Source organism: Argentina anserina, chromosome 5, assembly GCF_933775445.1.
Source record: "Argentina anserina chromosome 5, drPotAnse1.1, whole genome shotgun sequence".
NCBI lineage: Eukaryota > Viridiplantae > Streptophyta > Magnoliopsida > Rosales > Rosaceae > Argentina > Argentina anserina.
In genome coordinates, this window is record NC_065876.1 from 6,178,444 (window position 1) to 6,205,098 (window position 26,655).

The following is a 26,655-nucleotide window of genomic DNA, read 5'->3' on the forward strand; positions in this document are numbered from 1 at the left end:
CATCGAGAAGCTTCAAAATCAAAAAGCAAACAAACACCGTAGGCTTGCATTCATGAGATTACCACAAGTCCATTCTGGAGTCTCATCACTCTCACTCACAGCATTGCACTGCCTTCTTCAACTTCATGTGATCGAAGCAGTTTTTGCTATCAGCGCCTGATAATTAGAAATTGCAGAGTGATTTATTTACTGTTGCTCCTACGTGACAAGGCTAAACCGGTCCGTGATCGTTTTGCTCCAAAACATTTCTGACATTCTTTGATAATGCCCAGTAAGTTTTAGTACCTGGCAATCATGGTGTTTTGGAATACGAAGTTGGCTACAGGCTTAGAAATTCGCCAACTCGTGCCTTCATCGCATACGTACTAATTCCTTCTTTTGGGATCTCACTCTACTTCCAATCCGACTCCACTGATGTTATTCACAACTAGAAGTACAGACTCAACTAGTTTATTGTTAATTTGTAATCCACAGACCACAAGATAAGGATGAACGCTCTCAACAAACCAGTAGCTCCAAAAATTATCCAAGAAAATAAAAAACCAGTAGCTCCAAAAACTCATTTGGAACTATCACTATTGATATAAAGGATTAAACACTTGAACCACGTGATGATCAGTGCTTTGATCACTTTCTGGCAAACAGACACATTGACTAAGCAGCTTCCAAGCATGTCGTCAAACAAGAATTATTGAGGGCGCAACCATGTACTAGTGTACTACAGGTCTCAACATCAGGAATAGTTCTCAGAACTATATGAGGGTTTTGGGCAACTTAGGGAATGTTGGTTAACACTGCTAGTCAGCAGCATTTTGCTGAACCTGAGACAAATAAAGAAAACAGTATCCCTGCAGTCTATTCTGGAACTTTGAATAGTTTCCTTTCTGAATAATGGTGGGATATTAGGTCCGAGTTTCATTGAAAAACACAAGTCTGAGGGGGTACATATTGACCTACATGATGAAATCTCCCACTTATATAAAAATATGCTTCTAAACACTAAAGCTAAATAACAACACTCGAATAACATCTGGGTTGTGACATCCCTACCGGTTAAGGGTTGATGGGACTTGAACGGCTGATGTACACTCTCGATTGCAATCTTCCAAACCTCTGGCGTCACAACCCGTTCGAAACAAAATCTGAAAATCTCTTGTATCAAACAGATGTGCGAGTTTGATTGCTTTACAGCTTGCACTTCTGGACTTGTCATGCTACAAGAAAAGCATTGAAGATGAGAATGTCGGAGAAATAATGTAGAAACACAGAAAACAAAGACAGGAGATTGAATCATAACGTAATGGAGTCATTAATCTTCTTCAGAAGTTTATCCACCATTGCAATCTGCTGTACCCCACTAAGGTTCTCCGAGTTCATAATTGCATTAGCAACAATGATCACCTTATCTGCTTCAGTAGCGTTCACCTAGAAGTTGACAAGAATTTGTAAGGAAAACTAATATAGGGAAAGAACGGCACTGTGTTTTCATATAGGAAAGGAGTTTGCAACTTGAAAATATCCCAACCGAATAAGTTCAGTCAAGATCCAAGCAAGGTGTTATCAATCCTAGCAAGAAATGGGCTTAGTGTTGAGTAGATTTTACAATAGATGCCAGACACAAGTAAATTACTGACTTGCAATGGAACTGAGAAGCTGCTTAAACAGATATTCCTTTTTTTTTTTTCAAGAACAAGGTTCACAAGAAGTTTACCCAAACACGGCCATTTAAACCGATTGCTATTTGAAAGGAGATGTTCTTCCCAAGTACTGCAAGAACTGGAAGTATTGGTGAACTCAGAAGCCTGAAAACAAAATTTATATTTCAATACCGGAAAGAACCCGTCCACCAGTAGCTCTTTTGTGCACTTAAACGACAGCAGTCAACACATGTAGCCAAGCACTCAAGCAAGTATTATGTATCATAGCAAGGGAGCTACAACTCACATTCTTGCAAGGCCAGTTGAGCATTCGAACATGTAGCCATCTTTAAGGGGACCATATTCTGCTGCTTTTCCACTGGCTATAGATCAAATAACAATTTTGAACAAGGTCAATCAGATAAACTGACTCAACAAATACTCAAAATGACTGATAAACAGGGCAGAAAAGAGCAAATAAGGCATCTGGGGAATGGAGAAAGATAAAGATTGAATACCAACCATCGGTGCATGACAACTCAGGATTCATGCAAGGGTTTGCTTTTACGATCCTAACATAAAGCAATGTACCTACCTGCAAAGCAACTAATTAAGCCATAGGAACACATTGTAAAGCCCAGAATTCAAAGATTTTTCTGCACTTGCATATAAACAGAAGGTCCAAGATCATAACATCACGTTATAGCTGTTTCAGTACATCAGCTCCTACCAAGGCCCCCCATCCCCTCCCAAGAAAAAAAAATTATTCGTGAAGGCTATCTCTTTCAAGTCTTAATAGAATACTGACATCCTATATAGAAACATTTGTAGAGCTACTTCATATATATACCCTTGCAAAAACAGAGCATAATCATGGTTTTGATCTTACTGTTGGTGATTGTTTCTGATCATTATGACAAAATATAAGACCCTGATATATGCACCACTCAAACAATTTGGTTTCTTACAAAACTAGAAACTGGTATAACAAATGATGATCCATGTTCACAACCAAGTATAAGGGCTAGACGGCTAGTGATGGTAAAGCAGATCTCAAGTTCACAACCGAGTTATTTAGATCTTAGTACAACAAACTTTGTGTGTAAATCATAAATTTTAAAGTATACTTTTTGAAGTATTCTTGTTTCCCAAAAATTTCTTAGACAACTCACACAAGCATGCACCTTACGCATGTGATTTCAGTCCCCTGTGCTACAATGTAAGCCACAAACTTTTCAAAAACATCTACACTGTAGACTAGGCAAAAAATACGGAAACATATCGATAAAATATAGACATGATTCGAACTTTTACAAACCTCAAACTTTGGTATGTTCCTCCGTGTTCCTCCTTCGAAAGCAAGCACAGGCAAAAACGACAATGAAGGCCCTCCAATGTCCACCAGAAATTTCTAAACACCCCCCACAAACAAAACCCAAATGATCATAAACAAATGGCCGGCGGCTCCGGAAAAAAAAAAACCAACATTACATAACTCAATCAAAGCTCTTACATCTGCTCTGGAGTCCACCACGATTCCAAGCACAGAATCCTCCACACAAGGCACATACTGCACACAACGATCATGACAGAAACTAACTAAGTACCAATGTGCAAAGTAAAGATCGAAACTTGATTCGAATGTGGGTTTGTACCGACCCGTTTCTGCGACGTCTCGACCCAGTACTTGTTGGGCTTTGAGAACTTCAATGTCCCGGCCTTCATCGCCGTTATTGCATCGCAGTCTTGCCGGAGACCGCCGCCGAGTTTGATGGTCTGGTTCGCCATGTTAGTCAGGTCAAGGACCACATCTCCCGGAACCTAAAACACCGTTGTCAAATACCAAATTCGAAAGTACAAAACTTTTTCAGGGTTCAGGGTTCAGGGTTTAAGGAACAAGGGAGAGAGAGAAGAGCTTACGACGAATTGGTCTACGAAGCTCGCCGGCGCTGAGTCGGACATTGAAGTAGCGTAACTGGGTTTCTTTAGTGATCGGCAATTGGGGTGTGAACGGAGCCGTCGAAGTGAGAGCTAAGAAGAGTGAAAGACAGGCGGAGAGGAAAGAAAACGAACATTGTTTTTTATACTCAGAACGACATCGTTTTACTCGGTTTTTTTTTTTGGGTCAATAGGTCGTTTGACTCGGTTTTTTTTTGGCTTTCCGTCCGGGTATTAGTTATTACACCTTTTACTAACCTTTTGCTGTATGCATGTCTTTGTTTTTGGTGATTGCTTTGCTTTCCAATTGATGTTTTTGGAGAATTCAGAAGGAAAATTGTGGATGAGTGCATGAATTGATGTTTTTGCCGGATTACTTCAAAGGATTGGTTCAAATGTATATGAATTTTGGTAATGTGAATAATGCGGAATGTGTTTATAGGAGTGTTGTTGATGATGAGTGTATGAGAGGAAATAGGATAAATATGGAATGTGATGATTTCGGGGTATGTCTCTAATGGTCGCCGCCAGTGAAGTTGTGATGGTTTTATTAGAAATTTGAGCTCTGAGCTAATGGATTTAGCATTTGGTAGGAAGATCCACAAATTCTGTTTGGGGACCAGTGTTACTATGCCAATGTGGGTTCTTCTAGCAAGGCTGAAGAAAAACCAAAGGCTGCTTGTTACTTTCAGTTTAAAATCTGTGCTTGGAGGGAGACCCTCTTGCCTCTGAAGAAAAGGCAAGATGCTGCTGATTTTAGGTTGATGACCTCCTCAAGGATAGTCTCACGTTTTGTACAATACAGTCGTGATTTGTGAACGACATTGAGGTATATAAATGTTCATACTGGAGTACATGTTCCGACCAGGCATTGAAACAAAGATGACAAGAAGCTATTTGATATTCAAATAAGATTTTCCAAATTGAAAATGCAAAGTACGAAAGCACCCAAGTGGAAATTACCTCTACTCATGAAATCTTCAAATGGGAGCAGGGTGCGAAACAAATCTATAACTCTTGAATACAAGATGATTATGTGACAAAAGCTTCATGCTGCAAGTACATAAAAAAGTGTTGCCGCAAAATGTTACATCCTTCAGAAATATAAATTAATAATACACCAAAAACCCTACCCTGGGGCTACATCCACTTGTAAAAATCTTATCAACACACCCAACAATTGTTCTTCGATTACCATATCAAATTCCTCTTAAATGTGTCCTATAATACATTCATTTCGTGCCTGAACAGATGACCATTCATATCATACCATAATTCCTTCGTGGCTTACACCATGAGAGTTTGCATCAAGGAGGTTCTCTAGTGATCTGGCTTTTCTGTTCCGAACTCTTCCTGTTTCTTTTAATAACTCAGCCAACCTTCTTTTCTCATCATCCACATCAGGATTAGCTGTTCCTAGTTTTTCTTCCCTCATCCCAACAACGAATTCCAGGAGTTCGATTGCATCATCCAACCTGGAGATGAAAACAGAAGAATATCGAGAATCAGTACATCGATTTATTTACACTGTTAATAAAACTTAAAGGCTAGCTTAGCAACAATATATTTCAAACAAGATATATACCTACAGAAATGCAAAAGACTTAAAAAAATCACTTAATTATTTTTGTTTCTCTGACTAGCCCTTGTTCGGTTGGTCAACAATGTTCTCACAATTAGCAATCAAGGTACTTTTACAACTTGGTGTCCAACAAAAGTTCATGAAGGAAAGGAAGAGCTACATGGACATGAACCAACTTTCAGCCTCTAAATTAGAACTGTGTTACCAATTCACACCCATGTGACACGGGCAAGTATAGAATAAGGGAGAGCAAAAAGCAAGTTTACAACCAATGGAACATTCAGAAATACAACAGTGCTAAGGGGAGAAGAAGGCTAAAGATGACACTTGGGGAAGGAAAGAGATAAAGTACCTGCCAACTGCATCATAAGTGCCTGCAAGATTGCTATATACTCCAAGCGTATCAGGGTGATATGGTCCACACTCTTGCTCCAAAACAGTTCTGGCTTCTTCAAAGAATTCTTGTGCTTCATTTATATCATACCGTTGTACACAAGTAAGCCCCATTTGGTTCAGAACAATTCCGAAGAAGGCAGACTTCTTTTCTCCAGTAGCACGGAGCTTTGCTATCGCAATCTTGAAGGACTCATAAGATTCAGAAAAATTCCCCAACATGTAATGCATGACCCCTATTTGGGCTTCTATCCCTGCTACTGTGCTCTGCTGACCAGGGGCATCATTGTATATTTTTAACGCCTTCTGTAACAACTTGACTGCTTGGTCGAGCTGATTCATTGATTCATAGATAGCTGCAATATCTGTGAGACCACTTGCCATTTCTTCAGCAGGGACTCCAGGCATGGGCTTTTCATAAATTCGAAGAGCATTCTCACAGTAGGATACTGATTCCCTAATTTTCCCTGTCCTGTTATGCAAATCTGCCAGACGGATGAAAACCGAACCAACAGATGGATGATTCTCACCTTTAGTGGTCTTGAACACATTGAGTGCCTTCTGATAAGCAAAAACAGCCTCATCATACCGAGACAATGATAAATATGTGTCTCCAATGCTGCTGTCAACAGAAGCTACCTCCACTTCCTGGCCATTTGCCACCATAGCCATGCTGGCTAAAACAAGATGCTCAAGAGCAGCTTCATGATCTCCCTTTGTTTCACATATAAGACCCATGAGTCTCCTATCTGCTGCCTCTTCCAACGAAGCTGGGGAACCATTCTCTTTATGAGTGTCAAGAGCCATCTGGCAAAGTCTTTGGGCCTCCTCAAATTGCAATGCTTGAACATGAGCTTCAGCCAGATATCTACAAGTTTCACCAACTCTTGGATCCGTTTCCCCCAATACTTGTTTCTGAATTTCCAATCCAGTTGTGTAATGTGCAAGTGAATTCTCAAGTTGGCCCAGCATAGCATAAGTATCACCCAACTGCATGTGACCAGCAAATTTAGCAAGGGCGTGATCTTGACCTTCCTCCATGGGTGAAATGTCAATTGAGCGCTCAAGAACCGGAATTGCCTCACTGTACTGGCCTAAGCTACAGTAAATTGCCGATGTAACATGCAAACACATCACTAGCTCTAAGCAGGGTTTCCCATTTGCACATAGTTCAAACGATTTTGTAGCTCGAAGAGCTAACTCAAGAGCTTTCTGAGAATTATCCCCTGAAGAAAACAAATCCCTTGCTTGCTTTAGCAGAAATGGCCCGAGATCCGGATTCAATCCTGATTCAGCCGAATCCTCAGTTCCCATCTGCACCTTTGACCCTCCAGGTGATTTCCTGTATTTCTTAACAGGAGTGACTCCCACAGGTTTTGGTAGATTCTTATCACTGTTCTTACGCAGGGGAGGCTTGTCAGGACTTTTTCCCTTGGAAACTGATTTTGATGAACCCTCTGAGTCCACCTGCAAGCGAGCACTTTTCTTGGAGTTGCGTGGAGAGGTGGATTTTGTACTTGGAGATTGAGGCTTATCAATCTTTCCTGACTTACTAACGATCGGTGAACTATCCTTCCTGGAACTTGTATCACTATGAGAATCATCTGCTGGCTTTGAATGAACTTCCTCTTCCATTATCTCCACCTCCCTCATCTCTCCTCCAACAAGATGGCGCAACTCGGAATCAATCCTAGACTCCTCTCCATCCGATCGAAAACTACGCCTCGAAGGTGACTGATCAGAACTCTGCATGTCACACACATTCTCATAAAGCTGCTCGATTGAGGTGTCAACTGCCCCCTCAACTGGAAGATCAGTTCCCATACTCCGAGGGCTATGTGCACTCAGAGTACCTTTCGGGGATCTATTCATTGCCGGATTCTCCTTGTGAGATGGAGAATTCCCATTCGATTGATTCACCACCCCTTCAACAATTCCCGGCATGTCTGTCTGCCCAAATCAACAAAACCCCTCACCTCACTGCAACAACCATTTGAAACCAAGAGATCAAAACAACTGCCCCGAAACTTCTAGCAAAGTTCCAAATGCATACACAAATCTAATAATCTATAGCTGAAAAAAAATTGAATAATGCAAAAACACAAAGCACAATGCATTAAATAAAACCCATGTAATCTACTCGTGAACCTTTGTATCTATCCCAGGGAAACTTAACAAAGCAGAAATGAAGCAATAACTACAAAGACACAAACTTTCCAACACGTCCATAAACAGAAACATAAAACCAATAACTAAAATTGCCTCATTAGATCTTCACAGCCAAACCCATACACATACAAATTCAATACACAACTTCAAAACCCAATTAAGAATATCAAAAACTCGTCAACAACAACATCATAGTTTCCAACTTTCTTCCACAGTCGACCTCCAATGGAAAACAAATAATGGATTGAGCTGAAACAACAACATAAACAAAGAGCAAAAAGGAAACCCATACCTGAAGAAGAACAATCAACAGAGCATGACAAAACGACACCGGAGAGATTAAGGTATCTGGGTCTCAATAATAACGGGTGCCAATTATATATACAAGGTTAAAAATCTAATCTTTTGCTGGTGGGTGAGCTTATATAAGCTGGATTGGGACGAAGATGACAGAGATGGCCAGAAGCGTAATGGGAGAAACCGACAAAAATAAATCTAAAATTAAAAATGAAGAGGAAAAAAGAAAATGGTGTAAGAAAAAAGTTGCAGACTTTGGGGAAGAGGAGAAGCGAGAAAAAAAAAAGGCGACTACTTTCTTCCCCAACCCGCCGATTTTGTGTTTTCCACACCGTAATTTAAACTGAAAATGGACACGTGGAGATGGGGGATTGGATATGAGGGGTTAAAGGACAGTTGGAAAAGATGGGTGAATGACCTTTATTTTCCTTTTTTGGGTTGGTTAATTGTTACCTTATTGATTTGGTGGGATGTAGGTTTTGTTATAGACAGAGGGTCATTAGCTTGAGGTAAATCTTTGCTTGGAGGGATATTGTCATTATTGTGATGTAAACTATGGAACATTCCATCTTGAAAGTTTAGCAAATTATTCATATAATTACACAATTATATGAAGGAGAAGAAGATCCATACGTATGTTATGTACTTATTTAGCTTTTTTAGAGGTGTGTAACAAAAATGTGAGTGTGATCTCGATCAAATAGTTGTTTATCCACTAATGGTAATGATAATAAACATGAGGTAAGATTACATCATATGTATAATAGTGATTCTCACATGTAAATAATGAGAGTATGATGAGGACGTGGGGTGCACCTTTGTTTTAGACCTTACAATGATGTGCCCTCACATTCACACGTTGTGACAAATTTATGAGCTACTGATGCATATCCTTTCATTATCTTCCGCTCCATTCACGATTTGTGCCGTCAATTTCTTTTTTATGAAGGATGAAATGTCAATTCGGTGAAACAATAAAGAGGGAGCATTTTAAGTAACGTTTGAAGCAAATACAACAATGATCTGGATATATGAAGTAAAAAGATGTACAACTATGAATTACCACTGTCGAAACAAAACTTACTTTGATCATGTGTATTAAACAGCTTTGGACCACCCCATATGTTGAGGTCTCATTCTATCATCTGGTCGGTGACGCCGAACAATATGAATTTATTAGGTTTGTTTAAACCATTAAAAGTGGCGGATCTAACCTAAGACTTGCCTAAACCGGAACCCTTGAAAGATTTTTGGCCTTAAATTTTTTAGGGTGTGGCTATTGTCACCTATCATCTACTTTGATCACATTCTCTACTCATTTCATCCCATATTTTAAATTTAACATTAAATATACTTATTTTACCCACTTTTTTTTTAAATGAATTACCCACTTCTTTTTCCAAACGTGTCCTTATTACCTTATATGATATATCAAATTAAAGAAAATCTTACAATTAATTTACATCAATATAAAAGGAATAGTAATGTTTTCAATTATGATTCTAGTAATCTAATTCATATATTTCTTCTTCAAATGTTTCTTTTTAGTTTTACAAAAAATAGTTTAAGTGTTTATCTAATATAAATGTCAAAATATTCATAGTTTAACAACTTTGTAGAAAAAAAGTCGTAAATTATCCACTTTGAGCAATAAAAAGAATATTGATTTTGGTGTTAATTTTTTTTATGTTCATAAGGTATTATAAAGATTTTATTAAGTTGATAGTAATGATTTGTGATTTAAATAATGAATTATGTATAATTATTGAAAATTGTTTTTGATAAAAATAGAGAAATATTTTCAAATTCGGGTGAAAAAGATCAATATTTAATAATAATGTAAACATATTTGTATACATATAATTAATGATTATGTAATTTAAAAAATTAGTGTACTTAATAGTCATTTTGTACTTTGGTGATATAGTATTTTCAGTAATTGAAATCTTTATGAGGTGAACTAAAGAGTTGATGGGGTGACAATAGATGCACCCAATTTTTTACTATATTAGTGTTGACAAAAAAAACAGATATATATTATATATATGTATAAAATTAGACTTTTAGTATGCATTTCTCCTACATGAATGTATTCTTCTTCTTAAATTATTAAAAATCTTTAAGTATAACTCTTATAATCTGCTTGCTACTCTATATTGAATCTAAAATTGCAAGTACAAATGATTTAGATTGATTTGAAAAAAAAATTGTTTGGTATTTTAATTTGTCATTGATTTTCAAAATATTCTTCTACATTCATGAACACTTAATTTAATTTTGAAATACTCATTGATGTCAACAGTTTACAAGATTATATACTTGTTTTTTTATCTTTCGACCAAACTCGAAGCTCACCCTATCTTCGGATCCTAGATCCGCTATTGACCATTAAACATTACCGTTATTAGTTGATTTCATGTCATGCATTTAGATAAATGACAATTCACAAAAACTATAACGAATTGCAGCAGTTACTCAATTGAATAACTAGGTTGATTGGTATGTGGCATGGAATATTCCCATCAGTGGTGAACCTGTTTAGGTGGTCATCTATGATGCAGTTTTTTCTCTTTTTTTCCACAAATTTTTCTTTGTTTTCTTTTGGGGGAGTTCTATTTTGCACCTCTGAAAGTGTTGTCTATTCCTCTGTCATTTTTCTATATATGTTTGATATTTTCAACTCACATAAAAAGACTGATAATGACAAACATATAAATTACATTTATTATTTTTCCTTGCTCTATTTCTTTCGTTTCTTCTTCTATATTGATCAAGTTCTATTGAAGGAGAAAGGGAAGATGTTGAATACAATTGTAGTGTAAGGATGCAATGAGATTTCTAATCAATGGTTTAACTATGAAGAAGAAAAGTTCCAATTGTCCATTTTTGAAGAGACCACATGCCTGGACAGATTGGACCACCTCTTGAAAATTAAGGTGAAATAGTCTTGTTGCATGTTCTTCAGATATAAAGCTTAAGTTTATATTGGATCGTGGATTCATGGTGGCATAATTTTGCCTAATCCAAACAATTGAATGATAACAAACACCCACACAAGAATTCCATGCAAGAAAGATTGATCCGATATTTTCTAATCGGTGTTTTCATCGTCATAGTTTATCCAAAATGCAAGATTTTCCTTACAAATCCAATTCAAGAATCAGCAAGGAAGGAAGAGAACATAGAGTGTCCTATATAATACAAATCTCGATCAAGTTCCATATAGTAATACTCAAACCCAATGAACCTTCTTCAAAATTAGAGAAAAATAAACACACACTCAAACATAGTACATTTGAAGATTGTGTCCTGGTTCTCTAGTTATGCAGAACGAGGAAAAGAGGTGTAAAGAAACAGTTATTTTCTTCAAAGAAAAATTTGACAGTTATTTTCTTGTGAACCCACGCCCTTTCAGACCAGAGCCTAAATCTAGCACCTTAGGTCATCTTCAGTAATAGGGCTAAGAGGTCAAATATCTCACTTTTTGGCAAAAAATAGTCTTCAATAAGGTTAGGGATATATAGTTAACGGGCCACAAGAGAGTATAGAAGGCTACATTTGGCCATGTGTTTGTCCCTGCATCCCTTGTGGGCTCCACACAAAACAACAAATATTCATTTTCAATAAGGTGGTGTTGTAAGTTGTGACTGAATCAAAGAAAATCTAACGGTGTCAATCATGTGTACGTTATAATCTAAGGGTTGATAATTATGCACCATAATTAAGCTGGTGGTTAACAAAGTAGTGGTTGTGATTTTTTTTTAGTTTTTTTTTTTTTTAGTTTTCATATTAGTAATAGACAGATTTTAAAAAATAAGAAAAAATAATAATGAAACCTCACAATGCCTATATATACATTCATCATATCCTCCTAATTTCTCACACTTTCTACTTCTTTTTCCTTACTTCTATTTATTTGTTTTCTACACTATCTTTTATCACTTCTACTTCTTTGAAATATGTCCACCCCTTCTAACAAGGGTGTAAATTGGACAACCAAAAAGAGAATGAAGCTCTTTGTGTTGCATATATGAAAGTCTCTCAAAATCCTACGAAGAGTACTAGCCAAAAATCGGAAGGCATTTGGAATCAAGTGGAACGAAAATATATCGAGCACTTCAACGAGAATTCTCCGAATGCAATAAATCATGAAAGTTGTAAGTATCGATGACAAAAATATATCTTCCTACATATGAATAAGTGACATTCATGTATCACACGTGCTGAAAGGAGACTTCAAAGTTGAGCGAATCACATAGATCAAGTGAGATTCTTACTCATATTTTTTATGTATTAGCTTCAATATCGTTGTGTTTTGTTTTTTATACAATGTGACAATATTATTTCTTGATCTATTATTCCTATTTATTTATTTAAAAATATTGTTATAGTAACACCTCGCCAAGGATTTTTTTAGGAAAATCATTCACTTTTCATAGTTGCTACGAATTGTGTAAATCTTGGGTAACATTTGACACACCACTAGAAGAAAATTATAGTTCACCACCGGTACAAAGAAATCTCTCAGTGTCCTTAGAAGATAATGTCGATGATTCTATCAAAGTGACAATCCAACACCGACTTCATCTAGGGATCCGATTCCTAGGCCGATAAGAAGAAATGCTGCAAAAAGAATGCAAGCCAAGGACCAAAGAAAGGAGAGGAAAGCCTTTGAAGATAAGTTATTAGCTCGCATGGATTGATTGGTGAAAGATAATGCAAAGGCGGAAGAGGCAAAAGCACTATGAGAAAAGATGAAGGAGGATCAACGAGAGAGAGATAGAAATGGAGTAATTTTAATAATGCAAACCGTTAAATTTACTCTAAAGAGCAAAGCTTATTTTGATGGCAAAAAAGGAAAGTACTTGAAAAGCTAAGCGCAGGAGAGTTGTTTCTGAATACTAGCTCAACCTCGAATGATTATTGTCCATATATGTCATCCGGTCACTTCGAATAAGATGGATTTTAGTTGATATAAATTAGTTTCTTTTGTATTAGTGTCTCCTTAATTTATTGGTCATGTTAATTACTATTATTTATGTAACATTTTTAATTAAAAATTAAATGTTAAAATAGTTTGTAGAATTGAAAAGAACTTTTATTTATTACAATAGAAACCAAACAAGCTAGCCAAGTCACACTATTAAAGTTCAAGAAAGCATGACATATAACATACAATGAAATAGAAAGAAACTAAAGCACACTTAAACACTATGACAACATATTGACAATTATTATAATGACAAGGTAATTGTCATACACCTTGACCTCCTCATCTCCTTATTGACCAAACGTGTTTGACGAGATCTTTTTGTAGATTACTATGCCCAATATTAGAACGTACCATTCGGTAGCGAGACATGTAATCCGCTATCATAATTTGCCCAGTTCTTGGTTCACGGGATAACCTTGGGCCATCATAAATTTTTTCTTGAGCTCTCCTTGACCTATTTAAATTCAGGTCATCATCATCAGACTCACCATTACAGTAGTAATCTCGTTTGTCCTTCACAATCATGTTATGAAGTATGATGCAAACCAACATGATTGTCGATAATGAATCTTTATCCTAACCTCTTGCAGGTTGCCTAACAATTGCAAATTATGCTTGTAGAATTCCAAATCCTCTTTCCACATCTTTCCGATATGCCTCTTGTTTTGTGGAAAAAAATACTCTTCTTGTGTTCATTATCAGGTTGTTTTATGGATTGTACCAGCATCACTCACTTTGGGTAGATACCATCAGCAAGGTAAAAATCAAACTCATAAGGAGTACTATTGACATAATAATTCAATTGTAGTGACTCACATGCAGTAACATTATCAAATAGTGGAGAACGTCCCAGAACAGTGAGATCATTTTGAGCTCCTGGGATTCTAAATAAATCCAAGTGTCTGCACCTGTCAGAGCTTCAAGAACAATAGTTGGCTTCCTTATTTTGCCACTGAAGCTACCCTACCATCCCACTAGACAATTATTCCACTACCAGTGCATACAATCAAGCGAACCTATCATTCCAGGAAACCCTCGTCGCTCAGCTCTTTGTAGCAGCCTATCAAGATCCTCTGTTGTAGGAGCCCGAAGATACGTTCTTGATACATTGTGAAAATGGTACGAGAAAATTGACCAAGGTTCTCAATGATAGTTGATTAAGGCATAATGAATGATTCATCTAAAGTATTAGCCGAGCATGATGTAGCTAGCATTCGAAGTGCACAAGTCAACTTTTGGTGAGGAGAGAAGGCTAGACGCCCAACACAATCTTGTGGCTGCCTAAAGTATGGATCCACCACTTGGACATGCTCTAAATTGCGGAGGAAAACCTCATTTATCATCATGTAATGACGTTTGAAATCATTGGGAGAGTACACTGGGTCAGCTACAAAATAATCCTTTAATAATTTTTCATGAGCTCGCTAACGTTCTCGATGTTTAATAGTGCGACCTGGAACAAAACCACCCCATTGAGGTTACTGCTGAAGGGGAATAGTGGCAAACTAGCTAGTTGTTTCCATCATAACTTGTCGTTGTGCTTATTCGCCTCCGCTCATCATATTCTTCGTCTCCCTTATCATCTTCCTTGTCTTCACGAAGCCTCTCATTCTGTTGAGAAAACCAATTGGAATTTATTGCTAAACCCTAAAGAAAAGTGCTAAACTGAACAACAAAATAGATAGGAGATAGAATGATAGATCAGTTAAGCCTCTGAGGTGTAGTAAGAGATTGGGTAAGACGAAAAGAAGAATCCAATCAAAATGAGCAAGATGAAGCTTGGAAGAAAAAAAAGAGAGGATGAGCTATGACAGAAACGAGATTGGGTGAGGGAGCAAGAAAAGTCAATTCGCGATTTTAGCCATTTGATCAACTTAATTCACGTTAGTTTCATCCATTTTTGTCCTTTAATTTTAGTCCCGCAGTTGAGCGGGCATGTCCTTCAATATTATGTACCAAACCGAAAGATAAACAACTTACTTATATAAGACAAGACTAAACCTGAACCCGGAGTACATATATATAACGGGAGGATCTAAAGAAGTGGAGTAGTTGGGAGACAAAAAAAATAGACCCTTAGAAAACTTTAAGAGAACGCGCCTCATGCGTGAAGAAAAAAGAGAAACATTTGTTGTCTATCCTTTCCCGGCCGAGCACCACCGGTAATCCTGCCTTTGCGTTTTAGGCCGGGAGGGGATGGATGACCGAGCTAGCGAATGGGCTTCATGGCAGAGACATGGTCTAAGGTTGGTGGATGGCGACGTGGACTCAAATTGGACAGATCATCCTAGATCCGACCCTTTCTTTTCACGATTGACAATGGATATGGATCAGTTGCGAGGAGAGGCTTGATGGCGGCGGCGTTGGACATCACGTTGACTCCTTGGTTTGGGTTCATGGTTGGAGATTAGATCTGATTTCAAGTATGAAGCTGATGTGTTTCTTCTTCGATATGTGATTGGATCTCATCTTCTTTACAAATAGTGGTGTGCCTCGGTGGTGGTGGGATGTTGTAGTATGGTGGCACGGCAGTGAGGCAAGATGTCTGTTTTAGTGTTTGGATTTGCTTATCAGATCTCAAATAAGTCCTTACATTTTTGAGTTAGGGTTGTCGTCGTGGATCCTAATGAGTGTTTGGATTTGGGTAGCTGAGTCTTTGTTACAAGAACCCAGTGATTTGCCAGCTATTGGCCGTGCATTGTATTTCCAATATGTGTTGAGGATTTTGGGAGATCCTGGAATGGTCCACCCAATGGTTTTCCATTGCGGCTATATCATGTCCCAGTAGTTACTACATATTTTGGTCAAGTTAACATGACAAGTTCCTCAGTTCAACATTTATTAGATTCATTGACATGTCAGTCCCTCTTCTTTGGAGTGAGTATTAGTAGTCATTTGAGTTTGGAGATTATCTCCGGTAGTTGTTATCATCTGTTGGGTGTTGTAATTGCTTTGTAGTTGCAATTTTATTGAATGAAATTTCCCTAATTAAAAACAAAAAAAAGTGGAGGCAATGGTTTTCACAGTTGAATTGGCTCCGGAAGTTGGAAAAGCATTCCATGCATGCCAGTTCCGTTTATAGAGCCCAAGGCATTTTATTTTACAGCTAATTGGCCAAAGATTTATGTGAATGGATTCCTATACTGGATTGTGCGTGTGAACATAAGACGACCTATTCCGCTATGTTCGTTTGATGTTGAGAGAGAAGTGTTCCAACTATTACCTTCTTTTAAAGTCGCTGTGGGAGCTGATGATTCCTATGTGTGTACTGTATGATGATTGTTGCATTTCCTTATTTGTTAAATTGCGCAGGCCCATATATGGTTATATATGGGGATGATAACAATATCAGTATGTATATCTGGGGTGATGATCGAAGAATCAAGGTGTAAAGGAGTCTTGGACCAAAGAGTACGAAATAAGAGACAGTAGATTACCATTAACGGATTTGAATCGAGTACTAGAATTTACAGAGGAAGGGAAAATGTACGTTGAAGTTAGGATGTGAAGAAGTTTTTGTATAATCCGGTAGGGGACTGGTGAGGGTTGAAGCTGATGGGATACCATCAAACGGTACGGATACATGTGTCCATATTCCAATATTTGCTTTGCTTAATGATACGATCAGGCCAGGGTACTTAGAACTTCAAGCTAGGTAATCTATGTACGTATCAATTTTTTTTATAGTGCAATTATTTCTATAATTACTTCAACTGCAGTGTTGCTATGCACTTTTGCTCAAGTGTTGCATATATAGATCTACTCGAGCATAGCGTTTGTAATTGAAGTTGTCGAACTGATGGCCTCTTCATAAATAAACAAAATTGTGAACCACATGCATACATTGATTACATTCTAACTGTTGCATACAATTTGATTTTGAAGCAGGTAAAGCAGTAGTGCAGTACTAGCAGGAAGGTAAACATGTGCTCCCGCTTTGTTACTGGCCGGGATAATTTCAAGCCATATCTTTTCAGAGCAGAAATTTCTCTTGCATGGTAAGGAACGTAGAGTAGGATTATGTTAACGTATTGTTTGGAGCTTGCTAGCTTGAGATATGATCTAATGATCCTAGGATTTTCAAGGAAAATGATAGAGTGAGAGCTATTAGTCCGACATGATATACAGCTAGTAGTCCTCGCTCGTTATTGTTCAGAGATTTAAGGAGATGGCAATTAAGGTACTGACAGTTGGTTTGGAGATCGATCGATTATTGGTAAAGCATGGTAATTTATGGCTTGCTTAATCAGTGATGGATATCTTCATTGGAGTGTTCATAACAGTACTGATCAGAGTTGTTCTCTTTTGATACATGCATTTGATGTTGATAGCGAGAAGTTCCAACAGTTTCCTCCTTTTACTTTGGTTTCGAGTATATAGCTAATCTCTTCAAACTATTCTTTCGACCTTGGAGTAGTTGTGAGAGATTGCCTCTAACACTTATTTCTTTAGAGTCCGATGATTCATTTCTAGGTTATGAAAGATAATATATGCTAGCTGTACGTAATAGAGTCTTGAGCGAAAGAGTTTACGTACAGTTTAATGGTTATACACCTAGTTTATACATGCCTGAGTAGTGAATAATTGAAGAAACGCACAGTATATTTTGATTACATCGGCGATGGGGGCGTTGAGACTTGAGAGGTTTAGTTCTAAAGCCAAGAGTAGCAGACGGTAAAGGTACGGTCCAACTATGAACTATCTAACAACGATCTCAGACTTTCAATCATGGTTTGTTTATCAGAAGAATAATTGTTAGTCGATCATCCTGATTGACGTTGGATCTACATCGACATGCTGCTCACAAAGAGAAATCTTAAGCTAAAGTGGGAGTCAAGAACAGATTGCCAAGAAACTTATTATTACTTTGTTTGCTTGCACAATTCTTAACAGCATATAACATGAACAGTTGGGATCGGAGTTCATTCTCCCCACCTTGGATCTAGATCAACATGTTATTCACTGCGAGTCAAGATGAAAAGATTGCCAAAACCTGCCTGTTGTCTAAAATGGACCTCTCTCACAAAAAGGTGTTAAGGATCAGGCAAAACCACTTGACAGCTGTGGGATTTGAACCCACGCCCTTTCGGACCAGAGCCTAAATCTGGCGCCTTAGACCACTCGGCCAAACTGTCCCAATTACTAGTTGTTATTAGCAAAATATCCTAAGTTCATTTATTTATTTCCTTGTCAGGTATCCATTCCTTCTACTTTCTTGTCAAAACGGGACGTAAAATGTGACACTATTGTCGAACTTTGTCAAACTACTGATAAAGTTTTCAGATGAAATGGCGCCCTCTCAGTTGAAAAGAGAATGAAAGTTCAATTATAATTTATGAATAGGATCTGAGTTTAAGTCTGACGTTAGAGACTTGAGAGACGGATTAATGCCTTATGGACTTAATTAGGAAAAAAATTTCAGTGTTCCCCGAATCACATGTTAATGTCCAGTAATCCTCCTCACCTGTTATATTTTGACACATGGATTTATGATACTAAAATTATAATTTTACATATTTTTATTATTTGTGAAATGACATTTATGGGTATTAATAATTTTGAACTAAAATTTCGGGTTTAGAGTTTATGATTTAGTGTATAGGATTTTAGAGTATATGGTTTAGGATTTAGGATATAGGGTTTTAGAGTTTAGGATATTAGAGTGTATGGTGTAGGGTTTTAAAAATAAACTCAAAATAATCTTTAATAAAAAGCTTAAATATGATTTTTTTTAATTAAATCCTAAATGTTAAATAGACATTGTCACGTGATTCCTCCGGGAGTACTAAAAAAATTCTCATTAATTAGTTGTATGTCATATCAAAATTGACTTAAGTAGAGCAATAATAGGAAAAGGCAGGGGCTCTAAAACACGATACAAGGAAGTGCTGTCATTTCAATATTCTCAAAGGAGATGGTTAACAAGACATGAAGAGAAAGATTCATAATCATAATCAATAATAATTGTATGAAGATGTGAACCTTGATAGAGAAAAGCATTTGGTATTCAACAATGATAATTCTTCAAAAAATCCCAGGTTTCAATAAGAAGATCAATGGCGACCGAGCAATTTTGAAAAGCATCCGAAAAGGGTCTGATCTTGGAGAGATTTGTGGGATGAGAAAAAATCTGGCTTCTGCTCAAGGGACTCTGCATAACCTTCCAAAATGTAAACTATCTCATCGAAATGCGGTCTCTTTGCTGGACGACTTGACCAACATCGGTTGATGAGACGACTAACTGCCGGCGGGCATGTGGGCGGCAAAGGAGGTCTTGCATTCTGCACAGAATATAGCTTATAAGAAAAAAAATTGTTGATCATGGGTATCATGCATTTCATTCCAGTGTTTGTTCAAAATTGTTAATGAAACAAAGATAATACGAATGTTTACAGTTTAATAACCTACATTCTATGAATAAAGATTTCACCGAAATCATGCATTGCAGTTTGCAACACAGGCACTGATAACACATACAAAGAAGGTTGTTTTTTCTCTAAAACAATTTGAAGAGTTTCAAAGAATATGAGCAGCCACCATAAACACAGAAGCTTTGTGAAAGGTTTCAACATAAAAGTCAAATGTTACGAATTTCAACAGCTAGACTTTGGTGTTGTGCCTGTTGAACTCGTAGCTGGTGCAAGACGATGTTGATTGCAAAGACAAGACAGCGATTGAAACACAGATTTTAGATGTCAACATGTTCCTACTTGGCAGAAGCCGATTAGCAAAATCCTCAAATTACTCTTCCTAAGTGAGAAATGAATACTTTCTGGATTGGAAAGGTAGAAATGTAGAACCATAGAACAGCTTAGTATAATCCTATGCCTTTGTAAATGATCAGTGGCTTTAGGATATATCGACTTATGAGAACTTTTGATTTTGGAAAAATCATTTCCTGCAAAGATTAGGATCATGAGCACAGCAGCAGGTCCCCACATGATCTGCAATATATAATACCCCAAGGACATGCATATAAATGACTGTCGCTCACCCTATTTATGATGCATGTGAGGAACATACAGGTGCAGCAGATGCATCAGGAATACTAGAGCCACTAAAGGATATGGTACTTTGAGTGTTTGATACACTTCATCCATATGGTATTATTTACTTTTACTGCATCAAAATCTAAGAATTTTATTACCTTGTTGAAGGAGGACAGACATATAAATTGTTCAGAGGCAAATAAAAAGTCTACAAAAAATTATCGGATTTAGAGCTACTTGAGCAATCTGTGTGACAATCAGAAGCTCTTAATAGTCAGAGGAGCTTACAAACTGTTTCGTAAAGCAGATTGTAAATTTATTTAAATTAAATGAGAGTTTACTTTTCTTAGAAGTTAACATCATGCAATCTGACTATTTGAGTAATAGGTCAGGTTGATCTTAATCTGAAATTTGGCTATAGGATGCTGAACCTAGTAACTTGCCAAGAATATAAGGTGCCTGTTTCAACATTTGAGTTAGAAAAAGAAAGAAACAACTGAGTTTCAAATGTATAGCATCTACAGATATCGAAACAATCTATTCTTATGTTTTGAAGATCATGTCTGGCAACAAATGTAGCCTTGTTTTCAAACAAATTCAAAATTGAAGATTACTCCTTTCAAATTTAGCCTTTTTGCGATGTACCATTGTGTATAAGCCAAATGAAAATGTGAAGACGAGAGTACCTTCTGTGACACTGCAAATGCCGCCTGTTCCGGAGTCATGTTGTCAAATGGTGTCAGCGCTGTTAAAAGTTCCCAAAGAACTATCCCAAAACTGTAAACATCAACCTTTTTTGTATGGTGTTTCTCTTTGATCATTTCAGGTGCCATCCAACGGTAAGTTCCGGTGAACCCTTTTGCACTGCCGCACTGTGATTCCAAACATGATATACCAAAATCCGCGACTTTCACAGACATATCCTCTCCTAGCAATAGATTTTCCGACTTGAGATCCCTATGAAGTATACCTTGAGAATGAAGATACTGCATCCCTCGTGCAATGTCAAGGGCTAGTTTGAGAACTAGGCTGAGTGGAAGAGAATGCGGCTCCTGCTGATGGAGATACTTTCTTAACGATCCTCCAGATAAATACTCGGTGATTATGCAGAACACAGGAGGCTTCTTGCAAGCTCCAACAAACTGCAGAATCAAGTAGCCATCAACAAACATAAATATCAAAATGTTAAGAATGTATACTCAGTCCACTTGGAAAATTATATGGAGAGCACTTTAAGCAAGGAATTTTTACCAACCATTCACTCACAAGGACATAAGAACTGTTCAATGATCAGGAGATGAGCGTCTCTCTAAAACTAGGCAGAACAAACCGTAATAGAAATTCTTATGCGCCCTTTTCTAGTATTCTCTTCAGTACAATCGTCGGTGTAATGTTAAAACGAATCAACAATCCAGTTTTCATTAGACCAAACAACACAAAATCGAAAAAAGTAGATAGATGACTGCATATCAGACAAAGATCACAAACCACAAAACCAGGACCACATTTATTCTTTTCCATCAACTTGAAAAGCCAATAAAATCCGCCAGAAACCCACTAAAGAGATAAAGATTGAGAAGGATTACTGTGAGGATGTTCGGGTGCTGCAATCGAAACAGCAAAGCCACTTCAGAAGTGAACTGGTTTTCAAGCAAAACGGCCAAGTCGGCATCCTCCTCCGGCTGGCTTATAAGCTTAATCGCCACATCCTTCTGCTTATAAACTCCTCTGTAAATCCTGCTATGTCTCCCTGAAGCGAATTTGCAGCCAATGTACAATTGGGACATGTCAGCACCCCAATCTTCTTCAGCTTCGCCTTTAATCTCAGCTCCAGGAGAGACCAAGTACTTGGACCACGAAACTGCCCTCTTGTATTCTCCAAGCGACAGTCTCCTCTGTGGTTTGCCATTGTTGGAAATCTGCTTATACCACTGACAGTTCTTCATGGGCTTGAAGCAATACTCATCCACACCATGAAAATAAACCCAAACCCAAACCCAAATTTTTCAATCCAAATAAAGCTCCGAAGCTCAGAGTTTAAGAACAAGCCAGCACACTACATTTCGAACAGAGGTACAAAGATCAAAACTTTAAGCAGAAGCTACAAAGTTCATTTCTTTGTGGTTTATAGTTTCTGGGTCAAAGCAGGAGTCTTTTCTGTTTCAGAGGCTCAGAGATGAGTTGAGACAATAGTAAAGGACCATTTGAGAAGGAAAAAAGCAGCTCTGGAAATACAGGGGTTTTTTCATTACGGAAGAGTTTGTAATAATAATGGTGGGGGAAGCTGAAAGTTAAGAAACAAAACTCAACTTCAAGCTCAACTCGAGTGAGTCGGTTCGGTTGGGTCGAGTTGAATTGAATCGGGTTGTTGTTCTTGTTGTGGTTGCTCTCTCACTCATCACTCACTACAACTCGGCTTTCTCTCTCTACATTTTACAGGAAGGAGAAACACCAATTCATAACGTGCGAAGATCCAATTCTGAGGGGACAAACCGGGATCCTCCTTGATTATGAACTCGGCCTATTCGGGTTCCCTATTCTGCCCTCGTCTCCTGGTGTTTATATCCGAAGTGGAATTGCTTTTGAAGCTTTTCTGGTAGCTACTTCGCCTTTGTTGTGTTGTCTTTGGAATGATGAAACGAACCTGGAAAGTTATTTGACCAAGACATTCCTCTGCTCAATTAGTAATTATTTTACCAAATTCTTTTGACTTAAAAAATAATTTTTAATTTATTCTTACGAAAATTTATGCAGTTAGTTGTGTTCACCGGCCAACATTGATATGAAATACAAATTACGTTAATTTTTACTTGCGTGTGAAATTTAACTAAATGCAATTGTGTCTTTTTTATGGTTTTGAAAGAGTGACCTTAGTACATGTTGAGGAGCACATTTTAATTATTTTTCTTCTAAAAATAAAATTATTGATACCTAAAAAAACACAAATACGCCTTACACATGCTCTACACATAACAAAAATATATATATGCATAAATTACATCCGGGAAACCAAAATATCACCGGTATGCCACGCACGTGGACCCAAGCCACAATCACGCTCTGAAGGGTTAAAAGTTTGGGTGTGGCGTGGAAGGTAGCGAAAGTCATGATGCCCTCGTTCAGATTTCCGATTATTGACGGTTTTGGACTTGGGACCGAAATTGAAGCCCAATAATTTACATCTTAACATGGGGATGCAAAGATGAGAACTCATACCCATAAAACTATATATAGTCATCTACCTTATTCCTAGTTTCCAGTAGGGGTGGGCACAGGACGGGATCTGGACGTGACGAGGGTTTTTAAGAATGCATCTCACTCGGGATTAATCCCGGTTGGGACGGGACGGGATCGGGATGAGACGGGACAAATCTCACATTTATATGAAGTTAAATAAAAACCTATATTTTTATTTGTTTTCATAATAAAATAACATTTAATAATAAATTTTTAACAAAAAATTGCATATTATGTTCAAAATATTATAATTTACCATTATTATTTGAGTTGATATAATTTTGGAGTTATTAAGAACATAAATTAGTTTCATTTTGATACAAATATATAATAATTTTTAAGTTTTCATTAAAGGTGGGACGGGACTGGACGAAGCGGGATATAAATTATTCGTCCCACGTGGTCCCACTATTATGAAGCGGGACGGGATTGGGACAGGATGAACGTTTTTAGACCTCCGTCTCATCCCGTCACTATGAATTTCGGGACGGGATCAGGATTTCTATTTTTTATGCCCACCCCTAGTTTCCAACCCATCAAAACAACAACATTCGCCTTCACCCTGTATCTTTTACGCCAAGTACAATCCTTATATATATATATATATATATATATATATATATCTTTATCAATTATAGAGACTAAGATTGTCTATACATAGTATCCTAAAAATATGCTACATCAGACTTCACATAAAATAACACAATGCACTGCACCTCTAAGTCTTGAGGGTATTGTGGTGTTCTGTGTATTATCTTATAGCATTGGAGTTCTCTCTATTACCCGACAGATTTATCCCATAAGCACGTATCTTAACCTCACCCCTTCTAGCCTATAAAGTGAGGCTTATTCCTAGCAACAACACAACTTTCAGGCATCAACCAAAATGCACAGCTTTCCAGCAGCAAAACACATAACTTCTCCAAGCAATAACCCCAAGCAAAACATTCCAACCCAAAACCATTTTCAAGCTCTAGACAGTCTTAATTAAGCTTAACTCTGCACCTCAGTTCATTATGTCTATCCTCCCTGCACCAGATTAAACCATGTTAAACCTCTCATTGCAACAAGCATCTCATATCTACAACTCATGTGCTTCTAGCTCCCATGCCACATGTCTTCTTGCAAGCCTTTTTACTGATTATGTTCATCAAAACATCATGCCAATACATATCTTGTCACAACAGCAACCCTATATCACCACGGGGGAATTTGGAGAAAACACTACAAAGCTCTTCTTAAGCTTTAGACCTAGTTCTCGAACTCATAAGGGGTCCAAGAGGCAATAAAGCAATTCTAAAAGCATATATACAAAACACCCTCTTACAAAGATTGTTGACTTATTGTTGCTCAAACCATACATGCGGAATTTAATAAACAATCTATATTTGATATAATATACTATTCAATTAATGTTAAGGTTAAAACATGTAAGTTTGATGGCGAAGTTTTTAGACTCGAATGTAACCGTTGTATGTGTATACACAACTTTTAGTATTATGAATCAATGTTTTTTATTTTTTTAAGCTTCCTAGTTATCATTCTATAGTCTAACACTATTTTCACAAATAATTCGAAATCATTCATTCATTACCTCTGTTTAATGAGTACACCGTTAATATATTGAGTTCATAGTTGATCCTTAATTTGTATTATCACTTAGTTCATAATTAACGCGCACACTGTTAACAAATTCAATTGAGTTTATTCCTCTGCTGATTTTTTTTTTTGAAAAGGCCTCTGCTGATTCTTAATTTGTACTCATTCACTCTGTCCTTATGCTCAACGAGTGCTTCAAAATGCACCAACTTAAAGTAATTAACATTCAAAGACTTTTACCAAAGGAAATTAACTCTCTCTCTCTCTCTCAAGGTGAAAACCAAAAACAAAATTTGGAAAACAGGATGTACCAACTCCCCGAGGCATTTGTAGTCAAACGAATCTATCTCACAACAAAGGATAGATTGGTCATTCCCAAGGGGGACGGAAGTTACAGAACTTACAACAGAAACAGAGAGAGCGAAGCGATGGACGGTTATGGCCGATGGGCCCCACGCGCTCAGCAGAAAGACGGATCCGTGGGCTTGTCGGAGAGAGAAAAGCCGTATGGTCCTCTTCCGTATACGGACTTTCTCTCCCATCTGTTATTTTTTTAATCACTCTTGGCTTTGTTTTTAGAACAAAGCATAACCCAGAAGCCGAGCCCCACACGCAGTACGGAGCGTGAGTACGACGCTCCACCCGGCCCCGGCATTGTCGAGGTTGAGACGGACAGAGGAAGAGGGTACAGCTCAAATTGCACCCTCAGACAAAAACAAAGGAAGGCTGCACAAGGCTGTAGGGTGGCGTCGAATTCCCACCACACATTACAACTGGGGCTGGGTCCGAATTTGCCTGCCCGATCCGACTATACATTCCCCACCGAATTAAACCAAAAATATTAATAAGGTGCTTGTTATGTGACAATGTGACATGAAATGATATATCTCAAACTCTTTTGCGGCAACTTTTAGACTTCTGAATCATCATCCTCCATCTGTGATTGCATTATTTAGGGTTTTTCATTCTCAACCACACCCTTAACTCCAAACGCATGCTTTAAACATGATTACTTGTATATAACTTGTAATCTTTCTTATACACACTCTCGTCTAACTTGTAATTAATATTGTATACATATAAACTTGCATGCAATCAAACAACTAAAATTTGGATTGAAATTCGATGTCTATTGTTCTCTTATCATGATCATGTTCATCGATATGACATTATTTTATATGTGTAAACTGTTAGGCGAATTAGATGTTTCTTGGTTGATAGTTTTGTGGGTTGAAGTTTATCGTGAAGATTTACTTACCCACTAATATTCGTTAGATAAAGAAAAAAGATGAATCCACAATTGAAAGGGTCTGCATTATTAATTTGCAGGTTGGCATGCTGTCGTTGACGATTAATTCTAAGTATCGTAACTGATGTTTATCAAGTTGGTATTATTTATAAGTAGAACTTGTAGACTTGTAGCTGGCTAAACATATACATAATTAATCCAACAACTTTAGGCATTTTAGCTGTCAACTCATTGTCAAGAGTCAAATTTTCCACAGTGATTAACTATTAATAGGATATATATAATTAGTGTTAGGAGCAATAGAGAGGATAACGTTTCTTTGTTTATCGAAGAGAATCACAGGCAGTTTTGTAAGATCAAACATGAGGGGCCAAGAAATAAAACAAATGTAGAACACGGAAAAAGCTTTCCCTGCATTATATTATAATTATCATATTTTGAGAGCTAGGGTTTGATTAATCCGCACCAGAAAGAAGAAGAGGCGTACAATATATGATTGGGGGGGGGGGGGGGAGACATGCACATGCATGGGTATCCTGTTGATTGATGAAGCCACGTGTCAGTATAGGACC

The 26,655-nt window shown here is 37.5% G+C and overlaps 3 protein-coding genes and 1 non-coding gene across 5 annotated transcripts; all 4 read right to left on the reverse strand.

Moving 5' to 3' along the window:
- Positions 1 to 957: 957 nt before the first annotated feature.
- LOC126794698 (uncharacterized) lies at positions 958 to 3,701 on the reverse strand. 2 transcript variants are annotated; one of them, XM_050521466.1, is made up of 9 exons: positions 3,558 to 3,701; positions 3,297 to 3,458; positions 3,151 to 3,207; positions 2,956 to 3,048; positions 2,160 to 2,232; positions 1,945 to 2,020; positions 1,712 to 1,802; positions 1,336 to 1,425; positions 958 to 1,214 (listed from the first exon to the last, which is right to left on the reverse strand). In XM_050521466.1, the coding sequence occupies exons 1-9, from the start codon at positions 3,597 to 3,599 to the stop codon at positions 1,047 to 1,049; spliced, it is 852 nt and encodes a 283-aa protein (XP_050377423.1). In that variant the 5' UTR covers positions 3,600 to 3,701; the 3' UTR covers positions 958 to 1,046. The 2 variants fall into 2 exon arrangements, with proteins under 2 accessions (XP_050377423.1, XP_050377424.1); XM_050521467.1 differs by having other exon boundaries at positions 1,130 to 1,425.
- Positions 3,702 to 4,571: 870 nt separating this feature from the next.
- Positions 4,572 to 8,307, reverse strand: LOC126793390 (protein KINESIN LIGHT CHAIN-RELATED 3). Its single transcript, XM_050519899.1, has 3 exons — positions 8,012 to 8,307; positions 5,510 to 7,530; positions 4,572 to 5,050 (listed from the first exon to the last, which is right to left on the reverse strand). Exons 2-3 carry the CDS (start codon positions 7,492 to 7,494, stop codon positions 4,840 to 4,842), a joined length of 2,196 nt encoding a protein of 731 aa, XP_050375856.1. The 5' UTR covers positions 7,495 to 7,530; positions 8,012 to 8,307; the 3' UTR covers positions 4,572 to 4,839.
- Positions 8,308 to 18,064: 9,757 nt separating this feature from the next.
- On the reverse strand, positions 18,065 to 18,144 carry TRNAL-UAG (transfer RNA leucine (anticodon UAG)). The gene has a single exon. It is a non-coding gene; the product is annotated as a tRNA-Leu (tRNA).
- An 819-nt stretch (positions 18,145 to 18,963) lies between these two features.
- Positions 18,964 to 22,569, reverse strand: LOC126794585 (serine/threonine/tyrosine-protein kinase HT1-like). The gene is made up of 3 exons (XM_050521342.1): positions 21,585 to 22,569; positions 20,685 to 21,140; positions 18,964 to 19,290 (listed from the first exon to the last, which is right to left on the reverse strand). Exons 1-3 carry the CDS (start codon positions 21,942 to 21,944, stop codon positions 19,063 to 19,065), a joined length of 1,044 nt encoding a protein of 347 aa, XP_050377299.1. The 5' UTR covers positions 21,945 to 22,569; the 3' UTR covers positions 18,964 to 19,062.
- Between the last annotated feature and the right edge of the window lie 4,086 nt (positions 22,570 to 26,655).